Source organism: Manacus candei, unplaced genomic scaffold (assembly GCF_025592945.1).
Source record: "Manacus candei isolate 608988 ecotype Guabito, Panama unplaced genomic scaffold, ASM2559294v1 h1tg000060l, whole genome shotgun sequence".
Taxonomy (NCBI): Eukaryota; Metazoa; Chordata; class Aves; order Passeriformes; family Pipridae; genus Manacus; species Manacus candei.
This window is the reverse complement of record NW_026138108.1, coordinates 11,211,784-11,236,242: the sequence shown is the minus strand read 5'-3', so window position 1 is coordinate 11,236,242 and position 24,459 is coordinate 11,211,784. Positions and strand designations below refer to the sequence as shown.

Genomic DNA, 24,459 nt, shown 5'->3' with positions numbered 1-24,459 from the left:
GAGTCTAGAGCTTTCCCAGCATTTTCTGAAGAGAAAATGTACAAAATGAAGTGACTTTCCATCATTAAAAAAGAAATCGGTTCACTACCATTGTTATGGCAGAGGGAGAACAAAAGCCACTGCCACATTTTTGTATCCTCCTGCTGTACATAGAGGTAGTACCTCAGTTTCTTACATTCTATGGGGTTGATGTTATTTCCCCTTCTCTTTCTCTTTTCAGTTCATTCTCCTCTTATAGCCAGTCACTATTCCCTACTGTTCTTCACACACAATTACAAAATTAGGATGATCTCCTGGGGCGCACGTGGATTTGTCACACAAAGAGAGATGCAGGGCCCTGCCACATACACCTTCCTGCTCCTGATGGTTGGGGGAACTTGAGCACAAAAGGCAGTGAGCAGCAGCGAGGAGTGAGGGGAGGTGCAGAGCTCACTTTGGGTACCCCCATCCTCACTAGTCACTCTTGGGAGACAAAGGGGGCATCTGCAAGCTACATTTTCACCTGTGCTTTGTGAAGCCTCTTCAGCTCCTCTTGTTTAATCAACTGCTTTGTCTCCTTCTCCAGCTTCCTTCTCCTCCTGAGAGCTCTTTTTGCCTACAAAAGAGAGAGAAAGAGAAAAGGTAATCAAAGCATAAGTACACTAATTACAGGTTTCCTCAAACCTTCCCCAAAATTACAGAGCTGCTGAGGTAGGGACAAACCTCTGGAGATCATCTAACCTGACCCCCAGCTAAAAGTGAGGTGAGCTACTGAAGGGTGCTTGGGGCAACCTAACCAAAATGAAACAAGCATTTGCTTACATTGACTTCAAATCATTACAAGCTCTTCATGCAACCCTAAGTGAGTGTGAACTGTGTCTATCTCTAAAAACGTTTGAATCACAAAGCTGACTCTATACAACATCCCACCATAAGTGGCCAGGCACCAGGTGAGGGAAGCACCAGTTTAAGGAAACTCAAACCCATTTCTACTGCTACAGCTGCTAAGTAGAAAAATTCACTTTGGATCTCTTGTAACACAGTAAGAGGGACACAGCTGAAACAGCCAGCCATCACAGGACACCACCTGAAGCCCCACAAAACCTTCCCCAGTGTCATTTCTCTACTGCATTACAGTGGTTTTTGCCTTTCCCCAGGCACCTGTTGCTGCTGCCAGGAGACCTGGGCAGCAAATGCTGCAGGGCTGGTTAGGGAATTGCCTGCCATTGCTCTGTCTTGCCTTTGACCCAAGCTAACCTGAAGTGCTTCAAGGCTGTGGTGTTCCTGTTTTGGAGGAGACAGAATATATGAGCACCGTAGACAAGATAATTAAATAATTAACCAGTCAGGAAGCCACTAAAATTTTTCCCACCGAGTTTTGCCAGGTACCAGTGGTGGCACTGACAAAATAGCAGCCAGAACTGGTAGGAGGCAGCTGAAAGAAACATGCTGAGTGGGGCATGTGCATCAAAACTGAATCGCTGCTAATGTCCGTGTGCGACAGCTGCTTGTTCACTCCATTTCTGGCAGCTGCCTGGAGAGCTGCCTTCTCCCTGCCTGGACTGTCGGGGGTTGCTTCGATCCAGGTGGCTCCCATGTCTCTCTTCTTTTCTCTGTTTTGTTTAAACCTTATTTAATTCACCATAATGTTATCCTGCTATAGACTGTCCTTCCCGTAACAGGAAAAACAAGAGAAGATTTCTGACATCTCAGCGCATCCTGACACTGAGCCACTGGTGACAAGCGCTGTCACACATGGCTGTGCTTCTTCCTCATGGCATTTCGGTTCCTCTGGAGCTGCACAACCAGGTTTCCATTCAAAGTCTCACTTCAGCTTGGCTGACTTTTCCGTGTACTGTACTTTGTTTTCCTTCCTCTTCGCAACCCCCCACCCCACCCCGCCAAAAGACAACAAATCGAAAGGCCACCTCATATTATTAGTTCCACTCACAGATATCCTTCACAGTAAAGAGGTAAACACATTTCCCACGAGCTATTCAGTCAACAAAAGCTCTGTTCCCTCACACCAGAGCTGGGTACTCAGAGTTCACTGTGCTTTAACCCCACGGCTCTTGCTCGCCATGGGAGGGCTCAGGACCCAGGTGGGCAGTCGGCCCTTTTGGTGTAAAGGGTCTGGGTGTGGCTTCGTGGCTCACACACTTGTGCTGATTAGGATAAACAGAGTGTTTTCCAGGCAACCTGCCTGTAGCACTTCTCAAACGAAGCTGTATTTCCCCAAAGGAAATCTGCATCTGTTTGGTTTAATTTTTTCAACAGTTTGCTTGTTGGGCTACATATTAAGGCCACTTAAGAATGCAGCTTCAAAGTGGTTTCAGTGAAACATGCCTGCTTGTCAAATTAAGACCTCCTCTGTCAACACTGGTATAACCTGGGGGAATTAAAGACCCAAAGAGGAAAAAGAAATGTTGGTGTTCATCTGTCTTAAAGACTTTTAATGTATTTTCCCTCCCTGACACGTAACCTCCAACATCCCAATCCCCACTTGGAGAAATTGCTGTGTGGTTTAGATCAAAATCACATGATGAATCTTAAATACAGTCCAACTAAGGAAATACCCTTTTGTTCCCAAGCAAAGATTACCTTGTGTGTTAATGAAGGCTTGAATTCAAATTCATCATCAGAGGACGAAGTCGAATACTCACTAGCTTGTTTTCTGACAGGTAGGTGTTCACATCCTAAAATGCAGGAACAAAATAGTCAGTGAAGCAAAAAATACTGTTCTTTAACTTGAACAGACACTTTGCACCTGCCCTGAATTCTAATCAGCATCACCTAGAGCAATTTGGAAATTCAGCTGACAGCACTAATTAAATTTTTGATCCCTGTCAAAAGTTGCCTGTGTGTGTATATATATATATATATATATTTTTTTTTAGGTACTACATACAAATAAATTAATTCTTTGAGCACCCTGCATGTAGCTCGCTGTTCTGAATGCACTCAACATTCATTAAAATGTATATCTGAAGTTAGCCATATTACCCAAATGATTGTATAAGGCTCACTATACAGTGTAATTGAATGCACAAAGTCTGAGCCAGCTCTTAAACAAATTACCCTTATGTGGCTTGTAGCATCTGGCACCCATTTTTACTACATGACATCTGCTCAGTGTAAAATAGTTGGCGTCAGAATGTCTGGTCATATAAAAAAATCACAAATGTAATCAGAAGCAAATGGACTAAGAGAACAAGGCTTTATCACACAGCCTCATGCAACATAAATATTTCATTAATTATGTCTAAACAAACGTCACTTATTTTTCTGCTTTAGGAATATTATCACATCATTGGACTGTTGATTAAAATGCCATAAGAAGTCAGGAAAATCCATACATCACAACAATACGTACACTCCATAAGGAAAACTCAAAGCCTGCCCTTGGAAAAAGCATGCTTTCAGAATTATAAATTAAATTACATTTAATTGCAGCAATTTTATCATGCCTGTTTTTCCAGCATCTTGTTTCAACTGGGTGCAAATATTTGAATTTCTTCTTAATTTGTCTAATGCATAGCTTCATTCTCTTTATTTCAGAAAATAAAACCGCTTTTGGAACATCTGTCTCTATGCTTCAACCTGCTACAGTGTTAATGATTAACAGCTGGGTATCCTGGAAATGTACATTATTTAAAGCTAACAGTGCTAGTTTTTCTTTGTATCTGCTAGGTAACAGTTGGCTTTCTAGGTGCAAGTTGTATTCAGATTAAAATTATTTCCCATTCTCCCAGTGTAAATGTTTCTTCTTTGCCTTGTTCTGGAGCAGAGTCCTGAAGTCAGACTTTTGTCTCTAGCCCTAATTTAAAATCAGGATCCATGAAACTTATTCACCCCAGAGAGTAAAGAATAAATACAAATTTAATTTGAGGCAGAAATTCTAATTTTTCTCAGCAATCTCAGTTTTAGAAGCACCCACTCCTTGTGCTCAGTGAAGCTGCAAGCTCACGCTTGGCTCAGTGGAGCAGATTTGGGTCTCACCATTCTTTTTGTGATTCAGGTCCTTGGGCAGCAGATACCTGCAAGTGAAGGCAGGGAGCTGCAATAGCCCTCCAGGTAGGTCTCCAGCCTCCCAGGTGACTCTGCTCCAGAAATGCCCAAGTTGCCACCCCACATCTTGGAGGAGGGACACAGCTCCCGCTTGCTGGCCTGCCAGGGACTCTCTGACAGCTCACAGTTGCTGGGGTGAGGCCAGTGCCACACAGTGCCCCACGCTCTGTAGACAGGAGTGCCTTCCCAGCTGCACTCCATCTCTGTCCCCAGCAGGGACAGTCAAACATACAGCCCTTCCCAGGTGTGGGAGGCATCTGTCCTTTTAGTGAGTAAACTCTCCCATCTTGCTTATCCCTGAGCAACAAAAAGACTGAAGTAACTACCCTGTGGTCATACCACTGGAGAAATCAAATTCCACAGTATGCAAAGGGCAAACCTTACAGCCCAGGAGGGCTGGAAACACAAGCAATTACACACTCCCTTTCTTCTCTCAGCTGTGCTGGGAATAAGCAACTGCTTCCCCCTGTCCTCCCCTCTGAGTGATATCAATAATTTAAAAAGCGTTACAAGGTCTGGAGGAAAAGCAGCCTGCTCTAACAAAAGGGAACCTGCTTCCTCCTTGGGGGTGTGACTCAGGAACTCTCTGTCTTTCTGGGACAGAGAGAGGGTCAGTGACCTCCCCAAGGACTTCCAAGGCCTATCTCATAAGCACAAGGAATCTGATGCTTGTGCATGGAATAGATTCATAACCTCCTCCACAGTCCTCCCAATGCCTCTCTGCTATGGAGAGGCAGGTATTTGCACCTTGCTCTGCAGAGAAAAGACATTTAGATTGCTCCAAACAGCTCAGCCTCTCAAGGGACTCAGTACCCAAAACCCTGGGAGGCAACAGTCACCCAACTGTGATCAGCACCCTTCATGGTCTCCACCTGGGAATGCTGCAGAATGAAGGAACACATGACCTACTCGGTGATGAGGCACCTGATGGTTCTACCTGTGCTCATTGTCCCATTATTGCAAACACATTTCACAGTATGATGTTCATGCTAATATAACGGGGATAACTGAAGCATGAGGTGTCTGGAAACACAGAGCAAAAAGAGTGACAGAACTGGGATAAGAGGTCAGGTTTTTGGCTCCCAAATGTGTGGCCCTGTCACTTTTCACAGATACAGAAACAATGGGAGACAGTGCATTTCTTTCAACATTAAAAGGGTAGCCACTCAGTGCTCTGCTCAGCTAATTTTCTTTGGCTATTTCTTCTTGAGAGAGACCAGAACTCTGCTCTAAAGTGTACCCCAGATGCAAATTTCAACTTCAAGACAACTATAGCAACCATAGCAAGAAATTACCTCACAGAATGAACTTGCTTCATGCAGAGCTAGAAAAAAATACCACACGTTTTTTTGAAAAAAACCCAAACCAAATCAACCAAACAAAAAAACCCCAAACCAAAACCCAAAAACCCCCTCAAACAGAAAGGGGTGGGATAGGCAGAATTTAGCCACCAGCTGTGAGGATTTGGACAAGGAGTTCACACATAAAAATATTCAACTTAGGGACTTTCACACTTACTAGATCATTAAAATCTGAAACTTTGAACTGCCACAAAAATAATTTGTCTACTTCAAATATGCCAAGCCTTAAAGCTCAATAGGCTACAGAACAGATCTCTAAAACGTATGTTTTTTTTCCAAATATTAACTCAAGTCTTCTAGACTTGGGTTTTATCTTTACAGTCATCTCATCCCTTCAGATGGGGTGTTATTTATTACATATGTCTTACTTCTTAAGTACTCTAGCATCCCCCTAACTTTCAAATTAACATATAGAGCTTTTCCTCCACATACAACAAGATTTTGGATCACTAGGAGTGGTCAGTCACAGTATTAGTTTGTTCCTTTGCCCTTCAACTATAAAGGGCAAAGGAAAAATATTTCTGAAACCTATATTAGTCTATTCTTGGTCTCCACCTCACAGTAGCTACCAGGAGTTTGGTCAAGAGACTTTTCCAGCATACCTGATTTACAGATGTCAAATAACAGAAAACAGTATTAATTATTATTGTCATTAATTGTTAGTGAGCCTGACAGAGTCACAGAATACACTTCAATGTATATTGGTGGAGGAAACCTCCAGTTCTTGATATTAAGACTTGGTAGCCTCATATGTGTGCATCATAAGAGATAGGAAAAGTTATACCCATAAAATTAAAATTCCTTCCTATGGCCAGTTTGTTACAGCTCGACAATCCAAGGGTGAGTGTCAAAGACACTTTGGCCTAAGCCTGCTGCCATTGAAGGCCATCACTGAATGCCTCACTGTACCCTGGGGGATCAACTGGACCAAAGTGCAGTGCTTTGAGAACCTTTCCCTTAAGATACACATCCAAGGTACTCATATTCCCAGGAAACTTGAAGGCCTCTGAACAATGAGTGAGATGTCACATGAAGAGGTTAAGAAGGCACTACCTTCTCTTAGACGTGGGAGCACTGCTGATTGTCCTGGAGATTTATAGGGAAAACCATCACTGCCGCCAGTCTGCCTGTCCCAGCTCAACCTCCCTTTCCTGGGGTGTGTTTGTGTCATGGTAATGACTGCAGCCTAAATACACAGAACTGTCTTGGAGCAGGAACTGTTTTTATAACATAATGTTATACTAATCTGTTGGCTTCCTCTGTAAGTGTCCAAGATTGCATATTTTTAGAAGTCATGGGAGTTAATCATGACCACTGTAAGTACTTCAGCATTTTACAACAGAGAGGCAAAGTTACACATATCTCTTGGGGCACTGATGTTTAAAACCAGATGGAAATTGGCATGAGGAAGGAGATGAAAAGAATGGTCAGTAGAAATCAAGAGAGGGCTTGGTTATTTCACTTCACATCTCTGCTTCTCTATAGATTTCTCATGTGGTTTTAGACATGAAATTTCATCTTCTACTGCCTCAGTTCCCATGCCAAAATACAAAATCACTGTGAAAGTAGTGTCCTTGCTGACCAGAGCACTGCAAACACACAGACTTTCTGTGGTACAAAGATACAATAACGGGAACCTGAATTATTTGCAAGCAATCCCTTTTCAATCTAAAAATCCCTTTTTCAATCACAAAATCAGCAAAGTGAATTCATGCTAAATTTTCTCATCAGATGAATTGGTTGTCCTGCTTAATGATGTGTGCCATGTAAACAACACACAGACACTGAGTTATAACAACTCTCATCTCATGTAAGGAACAATTCTAGGAATGTTTTCACATGATCCCTACTTTGTCAGGGACAGAAATACTCCTCCTATGTCTCCATCTCTATCAAGAAGCAAACCCAGAGTCACACACATCTGCTGACAAACAATCACCCTCAGGGACTGGTCTCCAGAAGGCCTGTCTGTACATAAAAAGTAATCCCTGGATCCACCACTTCGTCTCCCTACAAACACTGCTGACTGCTATGCTCACACAACCTGGCTTAAATCTCTTTTTACTGTTGATCTCCTGTTGTACTAATGACTTTTCGTACCAGTAATTAATATGGCACTTTGGCATTTTTTTGAATTTCAAAAGGGGAACTTGGCTTAGGAGAGAACAGTTAATCATCTGATTGAACACTTTTATTGATCAATTTTTTGGGAGGTATTCACTGCAGTTTGAAACACAAAGGCGGAATCAAAAGACAAAAGCCTCAAAGATATCAAAAATCTGGAATTGCACTTAGGAACTCCGGTGTGGTTATTTGCACAGTTGTCTATTCTACAGCAAACTTTGGATTTATTTTTTTTTTTAAGCCAGTCTTTCACTGAAAAGTGTGCACGAACCCCCATTGCTTCAGTAAGCTCTGTCTAGGTCTCACACAAGCAGTCTGTCCACCTGGATCTTTGCATGGCCCAAAATTTCCAAGGAGCTATAAGGACTAGTTCTTATGAAACAGAGGGATAGTGTTAGGCAGAAAGCCTTCAAACCAGGTCTGGACATGAGAAACTGGTATGATCCACAAGGAAGGTGCAACTGCAGGTGTAAGTTTGAATGACAGGCAATCTGCTGCTAAGATCTCATGATTCTTGATGCTGAGCTTCAGCTGGGGGCTGAACACTTGGCAGGAGAGGACAGAAGGACAGAACATAGTTTTAGTTTGGACAGACACCTGGGTCATCAGCATAGGAAAGACATCTGGATGTGTGTTTGCAGCTGAAGTAAGCCGAGGTGTAAGGAAAGATGAGCCACAAAGCACAGGAGTAGATGGGTAAGGTGAGACTGGAAGGTCCTTCCAATCTGTTTCCAGCACTGTATGTCTAAAGGAATGCTACAGGCATGTGATTCCTCCCCTCAACACTCGCCTGGCCTCCAAAGATTTTTCAGTTCAGGAGTGCTCAATATTGGAATATTGGTTTCTAAGTATTTGGTTACTCCTCAGGGGATTTCTCTGCAGTGAGCTTGCCCAGTCTCATCTCAAGCCCAAGGACTTTTATCATCCAGCTCATTCTTTGGCTCCACAAGCCACTGAGGGAGAAAACACCAGTGTAATGTAATACCAACCATACTTGCACAAAAACAGTTTGGCCTCAAACAGGATAGAAAAGTCCCACTATAAAGAGCCAAGAGAAGTATGAGAGTCTCATTAAATTGCTCTCTGCAAGGTGCTGGGAATACTTTCTTTTCATTAAAGAAGTTTTCTGTGATTTGTGGTAAATTTCAAGAGAGAAAAATAATGACATGAAATGTAGGCTAAAGCTCGTCATCAGACTGAAGTTTGGCAAGTCTGGGCCTCAGACAAGTGCCAATATGAGACAGAAATGTCATTTTAGAGAGCCAAGCAGGACTTGGCTCTTCACCAGTTTGATTTACTCAAATATGAACTCTGAAAAAATTCAGGGAGCTGCAATGTTGAAATGTTGAAAATGACGTTACTGGGCAATGGCTAGATCAGAGCTTAACTTTTTTTTTTAATCTAAACAGACTTTTCAATGGCTATAGTCAATAACTGTAACAATTTAAGAATCCTCATTTGGCTTGCATAGCAGAGGAATGCAACACATATCAAACCAGCGTGTTTTCCCAAAATATTTAAAACATAAATAAAGTAAAGCATTATTCATACCTAACAAGAACTTTTCCCATTTTAGCAGGACCACAGCATACCAATTACTGTAACACATTTTGTTAAGAGCAAGTCAGCTTGGCTCAGTTAATGGGTGATGACCAGGTATAAACTCCAAAAAAGCTTCCAATTAAGGGCCACAGCTTTACAAGTGTGAATAGCAACTCTCTGTGGCTTCAGTGCAGTCCTCAGCAACTTCTGGCTCAATGGGGATGCCTGGTTTTGTGAGCTGTTAGATAAAGGATGCTCCAAAGTCCAACCCAAAAATTCAGGAATGAGAGCAGGAGTTATTCTATCAATTTTAATGAGCTTCAGATCAAGTCTCTTACATGCTGTCTCTCTTCCTCACAGTTATGCAGCAGTTCTGAAGCAGAAGGGATGCAAAAGGGTCTGGCAGCTCAGTGGGTACATTTCAGTGACTTCACATTTTACATACAGATTTTAGTGCTGCAGTTTGGGGTTATATTTGGGGTTGAAATTTATTAAAGTAAGAAACAAACGGGTTTGCCAATAAAATTCAATAGGTTATTCAGTTAAACAACTGAGTCTTTCTGCAGTGGGCTCGTGGAAAGATGGATCACAAAGACAGGTGGGTGCAGCTCTCATGCCTCGTATTTCATCCCTGAAACTGTGTTGCAGCTAATTCTTTTTGAGCCTATGCTCACATTACTCAGACTGCTCTTTGTCTGACATCAACATTTCTTGGACTTGCCTGCAATTTTAATACTAACCTTGTTCTTGCAAGCAAACATGAAAATTGATGCCTTTTAATCACTGCCCAGATAGACTTTCAAATAGGTCACCGTGGGTCAATAAGGTGCTTATTACACTATATTTATTAAGTCTTCTTATGTAGAAAGTAACTACAAATTAAACATAACATACAACAGATATGTGTTTGCATGATCACGCACAGGGCTTTTAAAGGTTAAGTGCTATTACACAATAATAATAACAACAATAATAATGATAATAATAGCAGCAACAAAATAATTCCACTCAGGTCCTCACCTGTGGAAGGGTAGCACAACCTGTCGTCTGGAGAATGGTCCTTCAGGAAAAGCAGAGATGACATCGAGGAATTCCCTTCTCTTTCATGAGCTTTACTTCTCAGTCTACTGAAGAGCAATCCAAGGCTACCTTTTTGTGCAGAGTCATCCAGATTGTCCTTGGAGGTGTTCTTGGGCTTTGGAGATGAAAGAAGAGTGGATTTTTCCTTACGGATACACATGTCATCCATGGGAGTCCCTGGAGGAGTGTCTTTAAAGGTAAACTTTTCTAGGAGTCCCGGGACATCCTCCATCCTAGTGCAAGATGATTTCTGAGGTATACTGGTTGTGTTGGGAAGCCTGATGTGAGGACTGGAGGATGTGAGGGATACCTGTTCACTGTAATCCCTTAGAGATATCTCTTTGGAGCTGACAGAAAAATTAGATGCATTTGAGAAAGGGCTTCCATCTCCTAAATATTCTCCTGCCCACTCCCCTACTTTAGGATCCTGTATCTGAGTGTTATTGTTGTTAGTGTTCCTTTGGCTTAGGGAATAACCAGGAGCACTGGGGAAGCTGAAGAAAGCTTGTTCTGAAGAGGCTTTGGTTTTGCTCTCTGAGTCCTGCTTCAGTCCTCCTGGAGCTGAGGTTAGAGGCTCCAAAATGGACCTTTTGATAGCATTGGCAATGATCCGCAGTGGTGATTTTGGCTGGTTGGCTGTGTGCTGCCTGGAAACTGCATCCAGACTCCTCAGAGCCTCTTTTGTGTCAACTGGCAAAGCTGGCAGAGCATCATCTGCAATTTCAAGAGGCACAGGACAACCAGATCGTTTGAACACATTTTTTCTGCAGTCATCATCCTTCTTCTCTGTAGTCCACAGGGCTCCATTGTTTTGATACCCTGCCCTGGTTCCACCTAAGTCTGTTCTCTTTGAGTCAAACAAGGGTTGCTGTCGAGTACAAAGCCCCAGCCTCTTTTTTGCCTCCTTTAATTCTCGCTCAGGCTTGGTATTTTTGCCATCTTTTCCTTTCAAATCCAGAGATGACAGCTCTTTTGTCTTCTTATTAAAATCTTCCGGTTCAGAGATATGTTTCCGTGTTTTTTCCTTCCAGTCCTGGGCTGAGTATGTCCCAGAGTCACTATCTGTATCTTCAGGCTCGTAAAAATCAACAACCAGTTTCCCATTTCCAGGAGAGGTCCTTGGAGAACCCGTAGTGCTGCTCTGAAAAGAACAATGAGGGACATAGCAATATGTGTTTTCAGGCATCTCTCTGGCTTTTTCTTTTCTTTGAAATACTGGGCTGTAGGGTTTCAAATGTCCTCTTGTAGTTTCTGGTGGTCTATTGTAAGAAGCCGACTGTGATGTGTGTGAAAAAAAAAAAGATTATTTTAGTGATAGAAAAATACTGCCTTGTGTATCTTTTATTTCATATAATATTTTAATCCATTTTAATCCTAACATAATAATAATAATAAACATAATATTTAATTTATACACACAAACATATGTAGATGAAAATAAATTAAGAAAAGCTTTTCTTCCTAAAGGGCTAATATTTCTCTAGGAGTGGAGATCTAATATTACTGGAGATTTTAATAGTCTAAAAATAATGTCATTCATGCTAAGAATCTGTCATATCTTTATGAATTGCCTTTAATATTTTCCTTAGAAAGAAACAATCCTATCTCCAGGAAAATAGGCAGGAGCAGATCTGCTCTATTCTCCTGTGTGTGTTCCAGTTGCATCACCTTAGTGTTTTGAGCAAGCACAAGAGACCATCATCCATCCTCTCCAAATGCTTTTATAATACTGCATGCTTACATAGCAGAGGTAGAAATTAAAGAAGTGACCCAAAAAAGACTATAAAATGCAAGATGGTAGTTTTAAACAATTCAGTTAGTTCTCTCTCATGACATTTTTCCTTTGGTAAAGGTTTAAATTCATTACTTCAGCCACCAAAATCTTCTGCTGAAGATCATAACAAGGATAAATATCCACATTATCTAGCAAGCAGACCAAAACTTGAGTTCTTTCTTCCTTTTAAAAGGGAGGCATTTTATCATCAGTGCTACATGATAATGGATGGCGTGAAGATTCAATTCCTGTTTCCATTTACGTGCCAGATACCCAAATTCACATGGGTGAAGCCATTAATCTGTCTGGCTTTTCATTTCCCATAAGCACCAGAACTAAAGCAGTAATGATTCCTCTCCATTTCACAGTTGTATTTGAAGACTAAAGTTATTACTGGCCAGGATCTCGGATAGAAAAACGTAAGAAACACCAACAAACAAATGAACACCCTCTTAATCCTTACTCTTTAAGAAAAAGGTCACTAAGCACTGCTTGTAGAACAGGACCTGCATGGAGTCACCTCTCCTTGTGCACAGTGGGAAGGCAGCATTGTGCAGCTCTGCTCCCCTGGGACATTCCCTTCCTGGTCCCATTGTCCTGCACCGGATTTCAACTACCACCATGGATGTGGAAGAGTTGATTTTTTTTCTAACACAGGCCCTGAGGTCAAGCAATATTAATCATGTTTAACCCAAGGGTGAGGACAACTGGCTAGGGCACAGAGGATGTGGGCTGGCCCCCACTCCACCTGGCTCCCAGTCCAGGGACGTGCTGCCCTTTGCTCAGGATGGTCGGTCATGACTCCTGCTGCAGTGCTGCACTTAGGGCAGGTCCACCCTTCCTCAGCCTTAAAAAAAAAATAATCAATTAAAACCCCCTAAAATACAATGGAAATCCTAGGTCCTGAAGGAAGCAGAAGATACTCCTGAGCAGTGGGAGGTGTGGAGCCCAGGGCCTGCTGCAAGTTTAGAAATCTTCTGCCCACTTGAGGCAAGGGCAAAACATTAGACATGGGACACCTACGTCTAAAGGCTCTAACAGCAGAATCTCCTATGCCAGGTTTTCCATGGCTGGCACCATGCAAGCCCTTACCTCGGCTCCCACATTTGCTCTCCAAGGTCACAGCTGGGACTTGGCTTTTGCCCAGTGATCAAGGGGCATTTCAGCCACTCAGATGTGATACCCTCCCACCCCGCCCATTGCTGCTGGCACATGGCCCTGCCCAACGTGCCACACGTTTCCATCCAGCCCCATGGGCACATGGAGAGATCAACAGCCAGCTTGAGAGGAGCATGGGACAGAGCTTTCAGGGATTTCCTCTCCTTTGGGTAGAAGCACAAAGGAAATCCCAGTGGCAGCTAAGCCCTACATTGTGAGGGAAGGGTAGGGTGGCAGTGCCTACCTACTGTGTTCAGTTTTGGGCAACTCACTACAAGAAAGATATTTTGGTGCTGGAGCATGTCCAGAGAAGAGCAACAGAGCTGGTGAAGGTTCTGGAGTGTAGGACTAAGGAACAGCTGAAGGAGCTGGGGGTGTATAGCCTGGAGTAAAGAAGATCTGGTGGAGACTTCAATGTTCTCCACAACTACCCAAAAGGAGGTTGTAGTGAGGTGAGGAATGGTTTCTACTCCCATGTAAGAAGTGACAGGATGAGAGGAAACAGTCTCAAGTTGTGCCAGGAGAGGTTTAGATTGTATATTTGGAAAAATTTCTTCACTGAAACGGTCATGAAGCACTGGAACAGGCTGCCCAGGGAAGCGGTGTAATCATCATCTTTGGAGGTATTTAAAAGACACGTAGATGTGGCACTTGGGGACATGGTTTAGTGTTGGACCTGGTAGGGCTGGGTTAATGGTTGGACTCAATGATCTTAGAGGTCTTTTCCAACCTAAACCACTCTATGATTTCATGACTGATGCCACAGATTAGTGCCTAAGTCTTCATGTAGTCGAGGTCTGAGTCCCACAGCAAACGTGACTTAGATGCTTGATTTGGGAATGATCATATCAAACCAGAGCAAGTTCTCCTCCCTCTGTACAGCACAAGCATAACTCCAACTTCAGTGGTTACTGTGAGGACCAAAACTATTTGAAAGAGCAGAGGATGCCCAGACAGCCTGCCAAGAGCAGACATGCCCCAACAGTAGTCACACTCACTCTGCTCTGCACAATTCTCCTTCATACCTGTGTTTGGGAATGACCCTCTCCAGGACCGCTCTGACAGCTGCCTGAGCTGTCCTTCCAGTGTAGCCCAGGTTTCTTGCTGGACAGCAGAGGAAAGCCTGTCAAAGACACAAATTTCACTGTCACATTGCTATTGATTTTGTCTTAAATAAAGTTCACAATTAAAGAATGAGACTAGAAAATGAAACAGTCACCTGGATACAGCTGTACCCGAAGAAGTGACCTACAGTATTGAAGTTTATGGCCTCACTCTATGTGTGCATGCTGTGCCAAACACGTGCTGATATTTCCAGCGGTGGACTTGAACTGCTTCCACTTTTTGGCTGGATGTAGTGAAGCAGCTTTTGAGTTCCAGGAAACTTTCTGGAAAACCAGCCCCCTTTAGAGGGCTTTCAGGCCTCAGAAGCAGAGGTAGTCAAAACAACCTGTGACTCTTGAACTTTGGGTAGTTCTGAGAAATGAAGAAAATGGGTGACCTCTGAGAGGGCTGTTCATCGGAATGGGAAAAAGAAAAATGGGAAATGCATCCATCTGCAGGCAATAAGTACAGAAATAATCTCAAACAGTCTCCCAAGCCAGGAAAATAGGCAGCATGTAGGGGGCTCTCCTAGGATCAGGCAAGGTAACTAATTACTAAAGGCCTTGAACCAAAACTAGTACAAACATACGTAGAACTGCTGAAAGGGAAAGTAGGGAGGCAACTTGCACCTGAAGGGAGTCAGGAGAACTTTCCAATATTTGTGCCTGTGGGAATTTTACACAATAAATAATCTTTGGACAAATGGAAGTACCTCTGAGCCAAGATATTACCATGTCAAGCTATAAGATGACAAGCATATTTATAGCTGAATTATTAACTGCCAAACCCACCTATTAGTTTTGAAATCCATGCAGGTTCCCAAAGCAAACTTTGGTTCTTCTACATAGGGATTAACAACTGAATAAGGACACAAACGAGACTCCAGGGAGAGAGGACAGTTCCTGCATGTGAACTTCAGCAAAGGTAAGTCAGGGAGAGAGGCCAAGTCTCCTTTCCTCTCAGTGTCTCACCTATTTGTACCCAATCTTGATGCAACTGGTTATGTTCAATCAAGATTGGAGGGAAACAATGTGCTGGAGTTCGTCAAGGAACTGCTGCAGGGACAGCAGCCAGGGGCTGACCTTTATAAAGTGAATTGAGCCACGGGAAAACATGAGAATCCAGAATTAGGATTAAAAAAAAATACCACCACCTGCATAAGTGAGCCAGGGGGGTTTAGCCTGATCCGCCTAAGCCCTGAGCCTCCTGACATGAGCAAATATCATGGTTCAGCACACTGAGGGGAAACACAACCGCTGCAGCAGCGACAGCCACAGCTCCCACAGGGACATAAACCCCCCAGCCCAGGGGTCTGCAGGGTAAGGGCACACACCCACAGGGAGAACTGCTTCCCACTCCAGCTCTCGTGGGCATGCATTAGCTCACAAGGACAGGGCCTGCACACACGAGATCATTGTTCCACACACAGTCACAGCTTGCCTCCTGTCACAGGGATAATGGTTTTATTCCCACCAACACGCTGAACCTACATTTTCAGCTTCACTTTCAAAACAGGATTTTAAAAAAAAAAAAAGTTCCCTGGGGCACTATCATGATCTGCTTGGCCCAAAATCCCAAGATAAATTAAGAGCACAGTGTTCCCTGTGGCCAGGCGATGGGGATTAAAGGTTTTGAAAGGTAATATCCTGCTCTGAGCCTTTCAGCCAATATAGCTGTGACACTGATTTCCTTTTCTTGGCCGTGTACCCTGCGCTGTTTATGAAACATATGTGTTTTGGGAAATACGTCTGAAAAGGAGACAGATTTTTTTCCCTGTGACTGATGATCATATAAAATTCCTGTAATCAAATTGGATTAAATATAGAAACTATGACTTAGTGTTCCTCCAGAGACTAAAAAATGCCTTTATTCTGTTCCCACTGTATGCTGACTGTGCTTTACACCTCATTTTAACAGCGTACTTGAGGTTCAGGCAGATTCATGCAGCACAACCCTCTCAAAGGCTTCTAGCTCCCTCTAGAGCCCTTGAGGTACGTGGAAGATTTTTAACAAAATTATGGGAAAATTAATTGGCAAACCATTAAGTAATGTACTTGCTGAGAACAAGCTGAAAATTAGTTAAGAGGGATGCCCCCCTTCACCCCCAATATTCTCTTTCCTCTCTGTCTTTCTTACCCCCACCTCAAATCTGGAATAAGCATAAATTTTGACTGAGCTTTCAACAAGTGAGATCAATTAAGGCAAGGTTTTAAATCCAATCCTTTGGTGGAGCCAAACTCTGGTGTATATGCCAATCCCAAATGCTCAGAAGCAGAGCCAAGGCTGACACAGATGCCATGGGCCTTGGAGAACAACCTGCTCCACCTTCTCATCCTAGGCATGGCAGAGCCTTCCCCTGGGTGGTACACCCCGTGCAGCCTCTCCGAGCACGGCAAAGCCTCATGCCTTGGAAGTGCAGTGAATTCCAGGGAACACAGCCCTGTCTGCTTGTCCATCTGCCACAACTGCTTCTCTGGGGATAGACCAGAGGGAGGCGAGGGTTTGCTGAAGCTGAGCTTGGTGGGAGCCTTCCCTCAGGACCATGAAATAGCCCTGTAGATACTGTACTGAGATTTACTGAGTTATCCCAGACTTGTGGCATCGGGGCCTCCAAGGGGCTGAGGGAGCGTAGTGACAGTGCTCGGTGCTTTTGGGATCTAAAAATTCATCCCACAGTGGGCACCTGCAAATGATTTTGAAGCTTTCTTGGGCACTCAAAGCAAGCAAGTCAAAATGCCTCTGCTTGAGCACTGGTACTATAATGGGCACAGGAGTCCTACTTGTTTCAGAAGCAGAAATACAACTTGTCTGAAGGTAATTGGGACTCCAAGTGGCAGCAGAAATCCCCCTTGTTGCAGAGGGAAGCTTAGGGCAGGTTAAAGAGCAGCTGTCACCACCATTCCCCAAAACCCACTGTTTCCTGAACCAGAAACTGTGGCACCCGGTCACGTGCACAAAGCCCTTCTTTCTGCTGCTGTACATTCACATTTCACACTTGGGATTGTCAACACTCCAGTCTATAACTGCATTTCTAACAAAGCTTTGACAGGGTTTGAGATGCTGGTAAGCTCACCCAACCCCAATACTGGTGAGGTCAATCCTGGCAGGTACCTGCCAGTCCTCAGTGGGATCCCTCAGTGGGATCTTGGGATGAAAGTGTGTGCACTTGCCAAAGGGTTGTGCTGAAGGGGGACGGGTAACACAGTTCCAAGCAGCAAGGATGTGACTAAGGGTGGCTGGCTTGTCTGGGGACTCTAGCCCAAGAGAAAGGTTACCTAGATGCAGCCTCAGCTGTGAGGGGTGACTACACTGTTTCAGAAGTGAGTAGAGAACAGAGCCAGTCTGTCAAAGTCACTACATTCCTGTGTGATTCCCATGGGCAAAGACAGGTCAGCTCAAACCAAGGGAAACTGCTGGAGGACAAGAACCAATAACACCTGTTTTCACCAGCTCAGCTCTTGGGACAGCTGTTGGCTTTCTCTCTCTCAGAAACCCAGAAATATTACCTGGTTATTTTTTTTTTCCCAACAGAAAAGAGGTGACAGAGCACCTGTGGAAGGATGCAAACAGGCACCTCCAGCAGCATTTCAAATACGTGACATGATGTTAGACCCAGTGTTGCACCTGATCAAAAGCAATTGGTGTGGGCAGGGCTAGAGACAAAATATGCAGCTCTGGGATAGGAGTGCATGCTCTCATCTGGAGAATTAAAGAGGACACCACTCACTGATGGATGTAATTACATAGAGGACAGTCACACAGAAGGGGAATTCAATCTTTCAAGGATGAGAAAATGGAAAAGAAATATTTGATGTGTTTTAGATCTGTTTTCTCATCTAGAGACTCAAAATACAAAACTTGTAAAGGAAAAAAGGGGAAGCAGATAATTAAGAGACAGAAATATCAAAACCAGCATGAATAAAAAAATACAGTCACTTCTCAGGCTTTACTCACTTGTCTGGAGTTTTCTTCTCCAATTCTGACACTTATTTAGGGCTGTGGAGTGAAAGCTGTTGGCTCTCTGGAGTGCTGAAGAGAAACAGGAAGGACACAGGTTCAGCTAATGCAGCAAAAGTCGAAGACCGAAAATGGAGATGTTAAAAAATAAAAGTAGAGGAAAAAAACCCCCAGACCTCTGGCACCGGGGGTGAGTTTTCCAAGCAGCCTCCAGCGGCCCCGGCCCCCGGCGCGGCCGGGAGAGGGCAGCGCGCACACGCCGCGGGATGCCGGGAGCAGCTCCCGGTGGGAGAGCCCAGGAACCTTCTCACTTATCCCCAGATCGACACCGGCTCTTTTCTCCGAGCAGTCGACACGAGAAGGACGGACAGACAGACAGACAGACGGGCGAGGGGGCAGACTGAATGCGGGGTGGGAGGGTGGAAATGCGCTGGGTGCACCCAGCTGGGTGAGGATGCAGAGCCAAAACAGGCTGCTCAGGAAGATCTGGATAACCCGGCTGGCATGGCGGGGAGGAAAGTGATGGTGGTAGGAAGATGACTTTAGCAGCCAGGGGTGGGGGACAGCATGAAACTGGGGAAGAAAAAGGATAAAACCCTTCAGTGATATGGGTCACATGCTACTGGGAACTCTTTGGGGTCTGCAGCTGTCCTTTTGCCCTAAACAAGGGCCTCATTATCCAAGAGTCAATTCAAATTGCTGTATGAAACCCCCTCTTTTCTGTTTGCATTAAAAATGCATATATGGATGTGGGGGTGGGTGGGGGGAGATGGGAAGAAATGAATGCTGATGGCCTTATATTTTCTGCAAAACAATTTCTTTGGCTGTTTTTAGCACATCTTTTAGTTCTGACTGGGTTCATAAATGAGTTTCCATTTGGAGGTAGATTGTTCCTAAACCTTTCCATACCTCCCTGCTGGCTAATATCATTTCCTCCTTGTGTTTTCACTGGATAAAAAAAGATTTTAAGCAGATACTGGTAGAAACACAAATTGCACGAAGCAGAGCTCTCTAGTGCTTCCCAACATCACCCTTGCCCAGGCAATGCTGCCTAGACATTTCATTGACTACTAAGAACATCCAAACTTTTTACCTGTGGGAAAACATTCATCCCACCCCTGAGAGCTAAATATGAGGCACAACTGCTCCAGGTTACCCTGCCTCACAGAAATGGTGTTTCAGTTACAGCACCAGAAAGGCAGAAACGCCCCAAACAAAGACACCACTAACAGGTACAACCTAACACTACAGGGAGCATCCTCTGCTTTGAAACCTCTCCCCCAACCCTGCTTGAAGCCCTCAGAATACATCAGGAGCATCAGGTCAGGATGCTGCTTACCATCAGCAACTTTGGATGTTTTGGAGCCTTCCTCTGGCACCACAGGGCTCCTGATGAGTGATGCCCACCTCTGGATGGGGCTTGAGCAGGCAGGGGGCTCCAGCAGCGTGGTCTGTCCTTCACTCACTTCAGAGTTCGATGAGTCACCGTTGAAATCAGACTCCAGCTCAGAGCTACCGGGAAAAAGGGCAAGATAGAAAGAAAGTGGGACATTTCAGGAGGTATATGGCACAGAGTTATTCCCCTGCAGTGCAATAAGCACTGGCATCAGCACTGACAGCAGTGTGGGTGCCTCAGAGAAATAGGTGTTTGGCAGCCAGACCCGTTGCCCTCATGTTCCCTCTTTCATCATCCTCGTTACAGGACTGTAATTTGCTGTAGGTGCTATACAGCTGAGCTATCCCTATTCCCATCAGGCTTTGCATTTGCACCCACAACCAGCATCTGGAGTCAAAGTGCCACTGAGAGAGACTTGGGGTGAAACATCCCACTGCTTGCTTAGCAGGGACTGTACAACTTGCCTGCAAGACTGTACAACAAGATGAAGTAAGGGAAACAGCAATGCCACAATTGGCCTGGAAACAAGGCATGAGGGTCAAAACTCTACACTTCTCACATTTTTTGCACAGATTTTTGGAAGTAAGAGGTATCCATAAGGAATTCAAGAGGAGGAAGGAGCCAGGAGGAGAGGTGTGAGGACAGCTGTGGGACCAGCAAACAAGGCTTAGTCCAGAAGTTGAAGAAAGTTGTAAGCATTAGTCTAGAGAGAGAGAGAGGACTGAGTGAAGCCACATGAGCAGCCTTCAAACATGCAAAAGGTGTCTACAGGAAATAAAAAAATAAACTCTCCTTGTTCCTAGAAGCCACTGGGACAGCCCATGTAACAACAAGCTCAGGGAGGCACCCGAGCCAATCACAGCGGCAGATTATGGCATCCCTTGCTTTAAATGTAATTAAAAATATGCCACCCAAACACATGTGAATGGTACAGACATCATGACCTTGCCTCATGGCAGAATGACAGCTTGAGGTGATTATTAGCCCTTTTTCCAATAATCATGCCATTTCTTTCATCTCTGCACTCCAGACTGCAGGGAACAGATACTGTCAGCCCTTCTGATGTGACCACATTCTCACCACCAGCATAATCCCACTCAGCCTATTTTTAATGCAAACAATACTACTAACCTAATTCATAGATTTACTGTAATGATTAATAGTTCTGCCTTAAAAAAAAAAAAAAGAGGAGCTCACACCATGAGCAATCCTGTTGGCGTGGCAGGAGAATGCTGCTTTGTGTTTATACAGCATTGCTTGCAGAGCCTGGAGGAAGAGGAGGTAAAGGACAGGCTGTAGACCATGCAAAGCCAGGATAAAAGCCATACATCCAGGTAGCACTCACCATCCCTGCACTCTGATCAAACCAACAGTACTGGGAGGCCAGGGCGGGCAAGACAGCAGGGATGGGAACATTGCTCCAGGTGTGCAGCTCTCGGCAGGCTGAATCAGAGTGGCCTGATATTTCACCGCTAAAACATACTTTTTAAGGTGACTTTCAAGCAGCATCAAACATACATATATATACATATAAAAATCTAAATATATGAAGGCTTTGATAGCCGAGTCCCTGTGTGGATGGGGAGATACCACACTGAGATCAGGCAGAGTGCCATACCAAAGAAAAAGCCCTGCCATCAACACTGATTGATATCTTTCTGTTTTAAAGAGCAAAAGGTTTATTTTCCTTGGCCAGTAAGGAGGTAAATGCTCCAGCACGAAGCTTCTCCTCTGATCTCTGCTTGGCAGGTAGTTATTATTCACAGTACCTAAAGCCCTGAACTGCAAAGCTGTGTCACCGAGCTGGTTGTTTTCCCAGTCCCACCGAGCTCCCCGCGGACACAGCCCAGCAGGGCCATTTATCACTTGCTATTTCTCTTGTCCCCCGTTTTTAGGCAGGGGCTGGTTTGCCGGAGCAGCACGAGGGGAAGGAGGAGCAGGAGCCTGACCTGGCAGCCCTGGCACTCGCTGTGCCGGTGACAGATGCGGCGTCGCTCGTCGTGCCGTGTCCCGCTGGCAGAGAACCAGGGGCCTTGTCGTCCAGCCGCGGGGGCTGCCGCAGGGAAAGGAGCTGATCCCTCAGATCAGAGGGATTAGCCGGCTCTCATCACTGCCCGGGCGCCACCGCGAGCGGGAGGGTATTAGCGAGGGATACAAGCACATGCTCTGGAGGGGGGAAGGGGGGGGGACTGTCAAAGAGGTGGTAAACCCTTCCCTGTGTTCTCCATTTCCTCATGGGAGAGGAGCCCTTGATCGGTTCATCCTTCCCTGTAAGAGCACCCAGACCCATGTGTGGAGCACAAACCACTGCAGAGAACAGCAGAAAGTTGCATTTCTCAGAGCATTGCTCTCCACCATCTACACAGCACCACAAACAGGTGTTTAAAGGATGTCAGGAATCTGAATGAGCTTCCCTACAGAGCAATAGTGTTTGCAACAGTTGGCTTCAGTTTTGCCTTCTTTTATTTTTGTTTTTCCTTCCCCCCTTTATTTTTTTAGTTCTCAGTAAGGAAAGCTTCTTTACTCAGGAGATATTCATCTAATCTTTAGGCAGAATGAAATCTCACAGAATCCTGTCCAGAGAGCAAATATATTCTAATGTGCATGCAGAAATTGTGCTTCCTCTGACAGCTCCTCAAGGATCATGCAATTTCTTAGGGGTGGGCAGGCTCTCAAATGTCCCAGAAGAGGCCCAGGGTGTGGAGCTGCAGGATGGTGCCCAAGGTGGGAGGTGGCTACGTCACAGGATGCACCTTTTGCCACAACACACCCACTGTCTTAATCCCTGTGTTCCAAAAAATGTCTGTCCCAAGAGCTGAACCCAGGCTGATCAGGGCAACGTTTTTCCCTCTGATTCAGGCCCCTGTGTGGGATGTGAATGTTTGAAGATTTCCTGCAAAGTGAGTCATGTGCCTGGGGGGATTTATGGCTTCGGTTAAGAACAATTGTTATTCTGAGCAGTTTGTCTTGTTCTTTTTTTCTTTCCCCCCCACAGTTGTACACACAACAGTACTATGTTTTGTCATACTTTTCTTTACCGGTCCAGACAAAAATCAAACTGGGTTTTCTATAGGCTTACTCATATTTTAAAGTACCTGCTTGCATCACTGGTGACCATGACTCGGATGGCAAGAAAGTTATGTTCAGTCATCTCCTCCTCAGGGATGATCCTTATGGCAGAACACCTGGTGGAAGGGGGTGAGAACCAACTCTCCGAGCCGCAGCACCCAGGGATGCTCTTCGCCTTCTTGGGGGAGGTGGGCTCATCAGCCAAGGGCAGGCAGCAGCCTGGAAAAGCACAAAGGTGATAGCAGAGTGTTAGGGGAGGAGGGAACCACAGAGGGACTTCGTTCCTTCAATCAAGTAGTCCTTGGCAAATCACGGGTAGTTTCTAGTGGTGCCCTGTGCTGTCCCCAGAGGTGTGTGCATGGACAGCCTGGCATAGCAAAAACATCCCTTCAACCCAGTACAGCCCTGTCAGGTCTCCTCAGCTTGGATTCAGAGAGAAGGAAACTTCAGGGGCAGCCTCAGCTCGTGCAGCTACAGGTCCTCGTGCTTCTCAGTGGGATGGCCATCAGGCTGGGTGCCTGGTGGCAGCACTAAGACATGTGCCTGCCACACAAGTAGGGATTTATGGGCTCCTTTCTGGCCTCCTTTTTACCTGTGCTTGTGGCAGAAGGCAGGCAAAACAACCTTGCTTGGGTGGCTAAACCTTCAGCCTCATACTACAAGTGTAGGTCAATTTAGGACAGTGGGAGTGAGCAAAATAAACACAGACTCTCCAGGTTATTTTTGATCATGTACAGCAAATACAGACACTGATTTGGGAAAAGCAGCAGCATCCCAGCAGTTAAACAGCACTATCCCTGAACTGTGCATTCAGGCAGGATGAATACAGAATAAAGTCAAGTTTCCCTTGCAATTCCCTGAGCAACCTCATCCATCCACAATCTCCTGCCCAAGTAAATACAAACATATCAGCTGCACAAGTTCCCCTGGGGCTCAGTGCAGAAGGAACAAATGACAAGCTCTGGGAGAGTGGTTCTGCTTTGTTCACCTCCCACATGTGGTGCTTTCACCACATCTAATTCAACACTGGTGCCTCTAATTTACACCTATATAAGTGGAAAAACATCAGACCTCAGACATGGCTCATTTTCTTATCTATTAGAGCAAACTATCCAGTAAACATCAGTTAAACTCCTATTTAATTTGCTGCTCCTCCATTTGTTTCAGGAGTGCACCCACTCCATCCTTGTAAGGGTTTTTACCTTGAACACCAAGTGCTTGCAGGGGCTCAACATGGAAAAGAAACCCACTGGGAGCAAGAGCACTACAAGTGAATCCCAGACACATCTGGAGGACTATGCACACCGCAGAGCCCGAGTGCTGACCCATGGACCTCCTGGAGAAACAATTCCCTGCCTGCAGTCCCTGGGCTGTCACACACAGCTGTTCACCTGCAACCAGAGACAGCAGTCACTGGGCACTGCTGCTATGCTATGCCTTTATTTTGTATGATTCAGGCTTGCTGCTTCTGTAGAGCAAGATGTGTCCATATGAAAACATGTGCTCAGGGCTCTGCATCCAGCTCAATAGCAGCCATGTGTTCCTTGACTGCCAAGATTCCATTTCGTTTAGGAGATGGAAGAAATTCATATCTCTCTGATTTTTATGTCTGACTTCTACTTTGGCCCACCAAGGCTACCCACCCAAAGGTGATGTGAGCAGTGCACAGCAAGCCTGGCAGTGTTTGGGCAACTCAAGGAAGTCCACGAGGTGGCAGGGCATGGCTGCCCTTCCTCACAGGAACACATGAAACATGAGCTGGGCTGGACCATGATGTGCCATTTCTACTCTCCAGAAGCCAAGTAGAAACTGGTTTTGTGAGCCAATTTGTAAAACCCAAATCTTTC

The 24,459-nt window shown here is 44.9% G+C and overlaps 1 protein-coding gene across 1 annotated transcript in view; it reads right to left on the bottom strand.

Moving 5' to 3' along the window:
* The window catches only part of MICAL2 (microtubule associated monooxygenase, calponin and LIM domain containing 2), a 161,695-nt gene that overhangs the window by 9,879 nt on the left and 127,357 nt on the right, over nt 1–24,459 (bottom strand). Inside the window, exons 32-38 of the mRNA XM_051803808.1 lie at nt 22,639–22,831; nt 19,487–19,659; nt 18,145–18,219; nt 14,112–14,209; nt 10,095–11,430; nt 2,581–2,675; nt 503–595 (exon numbers count right to left, since the gene is read on the bottom strand). Coding sequence (XP_051659768.1) covers nt 503–595; nt 2,581–2,675; nt 10,095–11,430; nt 14,112–14,209; nt 18,145–18,219; nt 19,487–19,659; nt 22,639–22,831 — 2,063 coding nt within the window. The remainder of the gene's footprint in view (nt 1–502; nt 596–2,580; nt 2,676–10,094; nt 11,431–14,111; nt 14,210–18,144; nt 18,220–19,486; nt 19,660–22,638; nt 22,832–24,459) is intronic.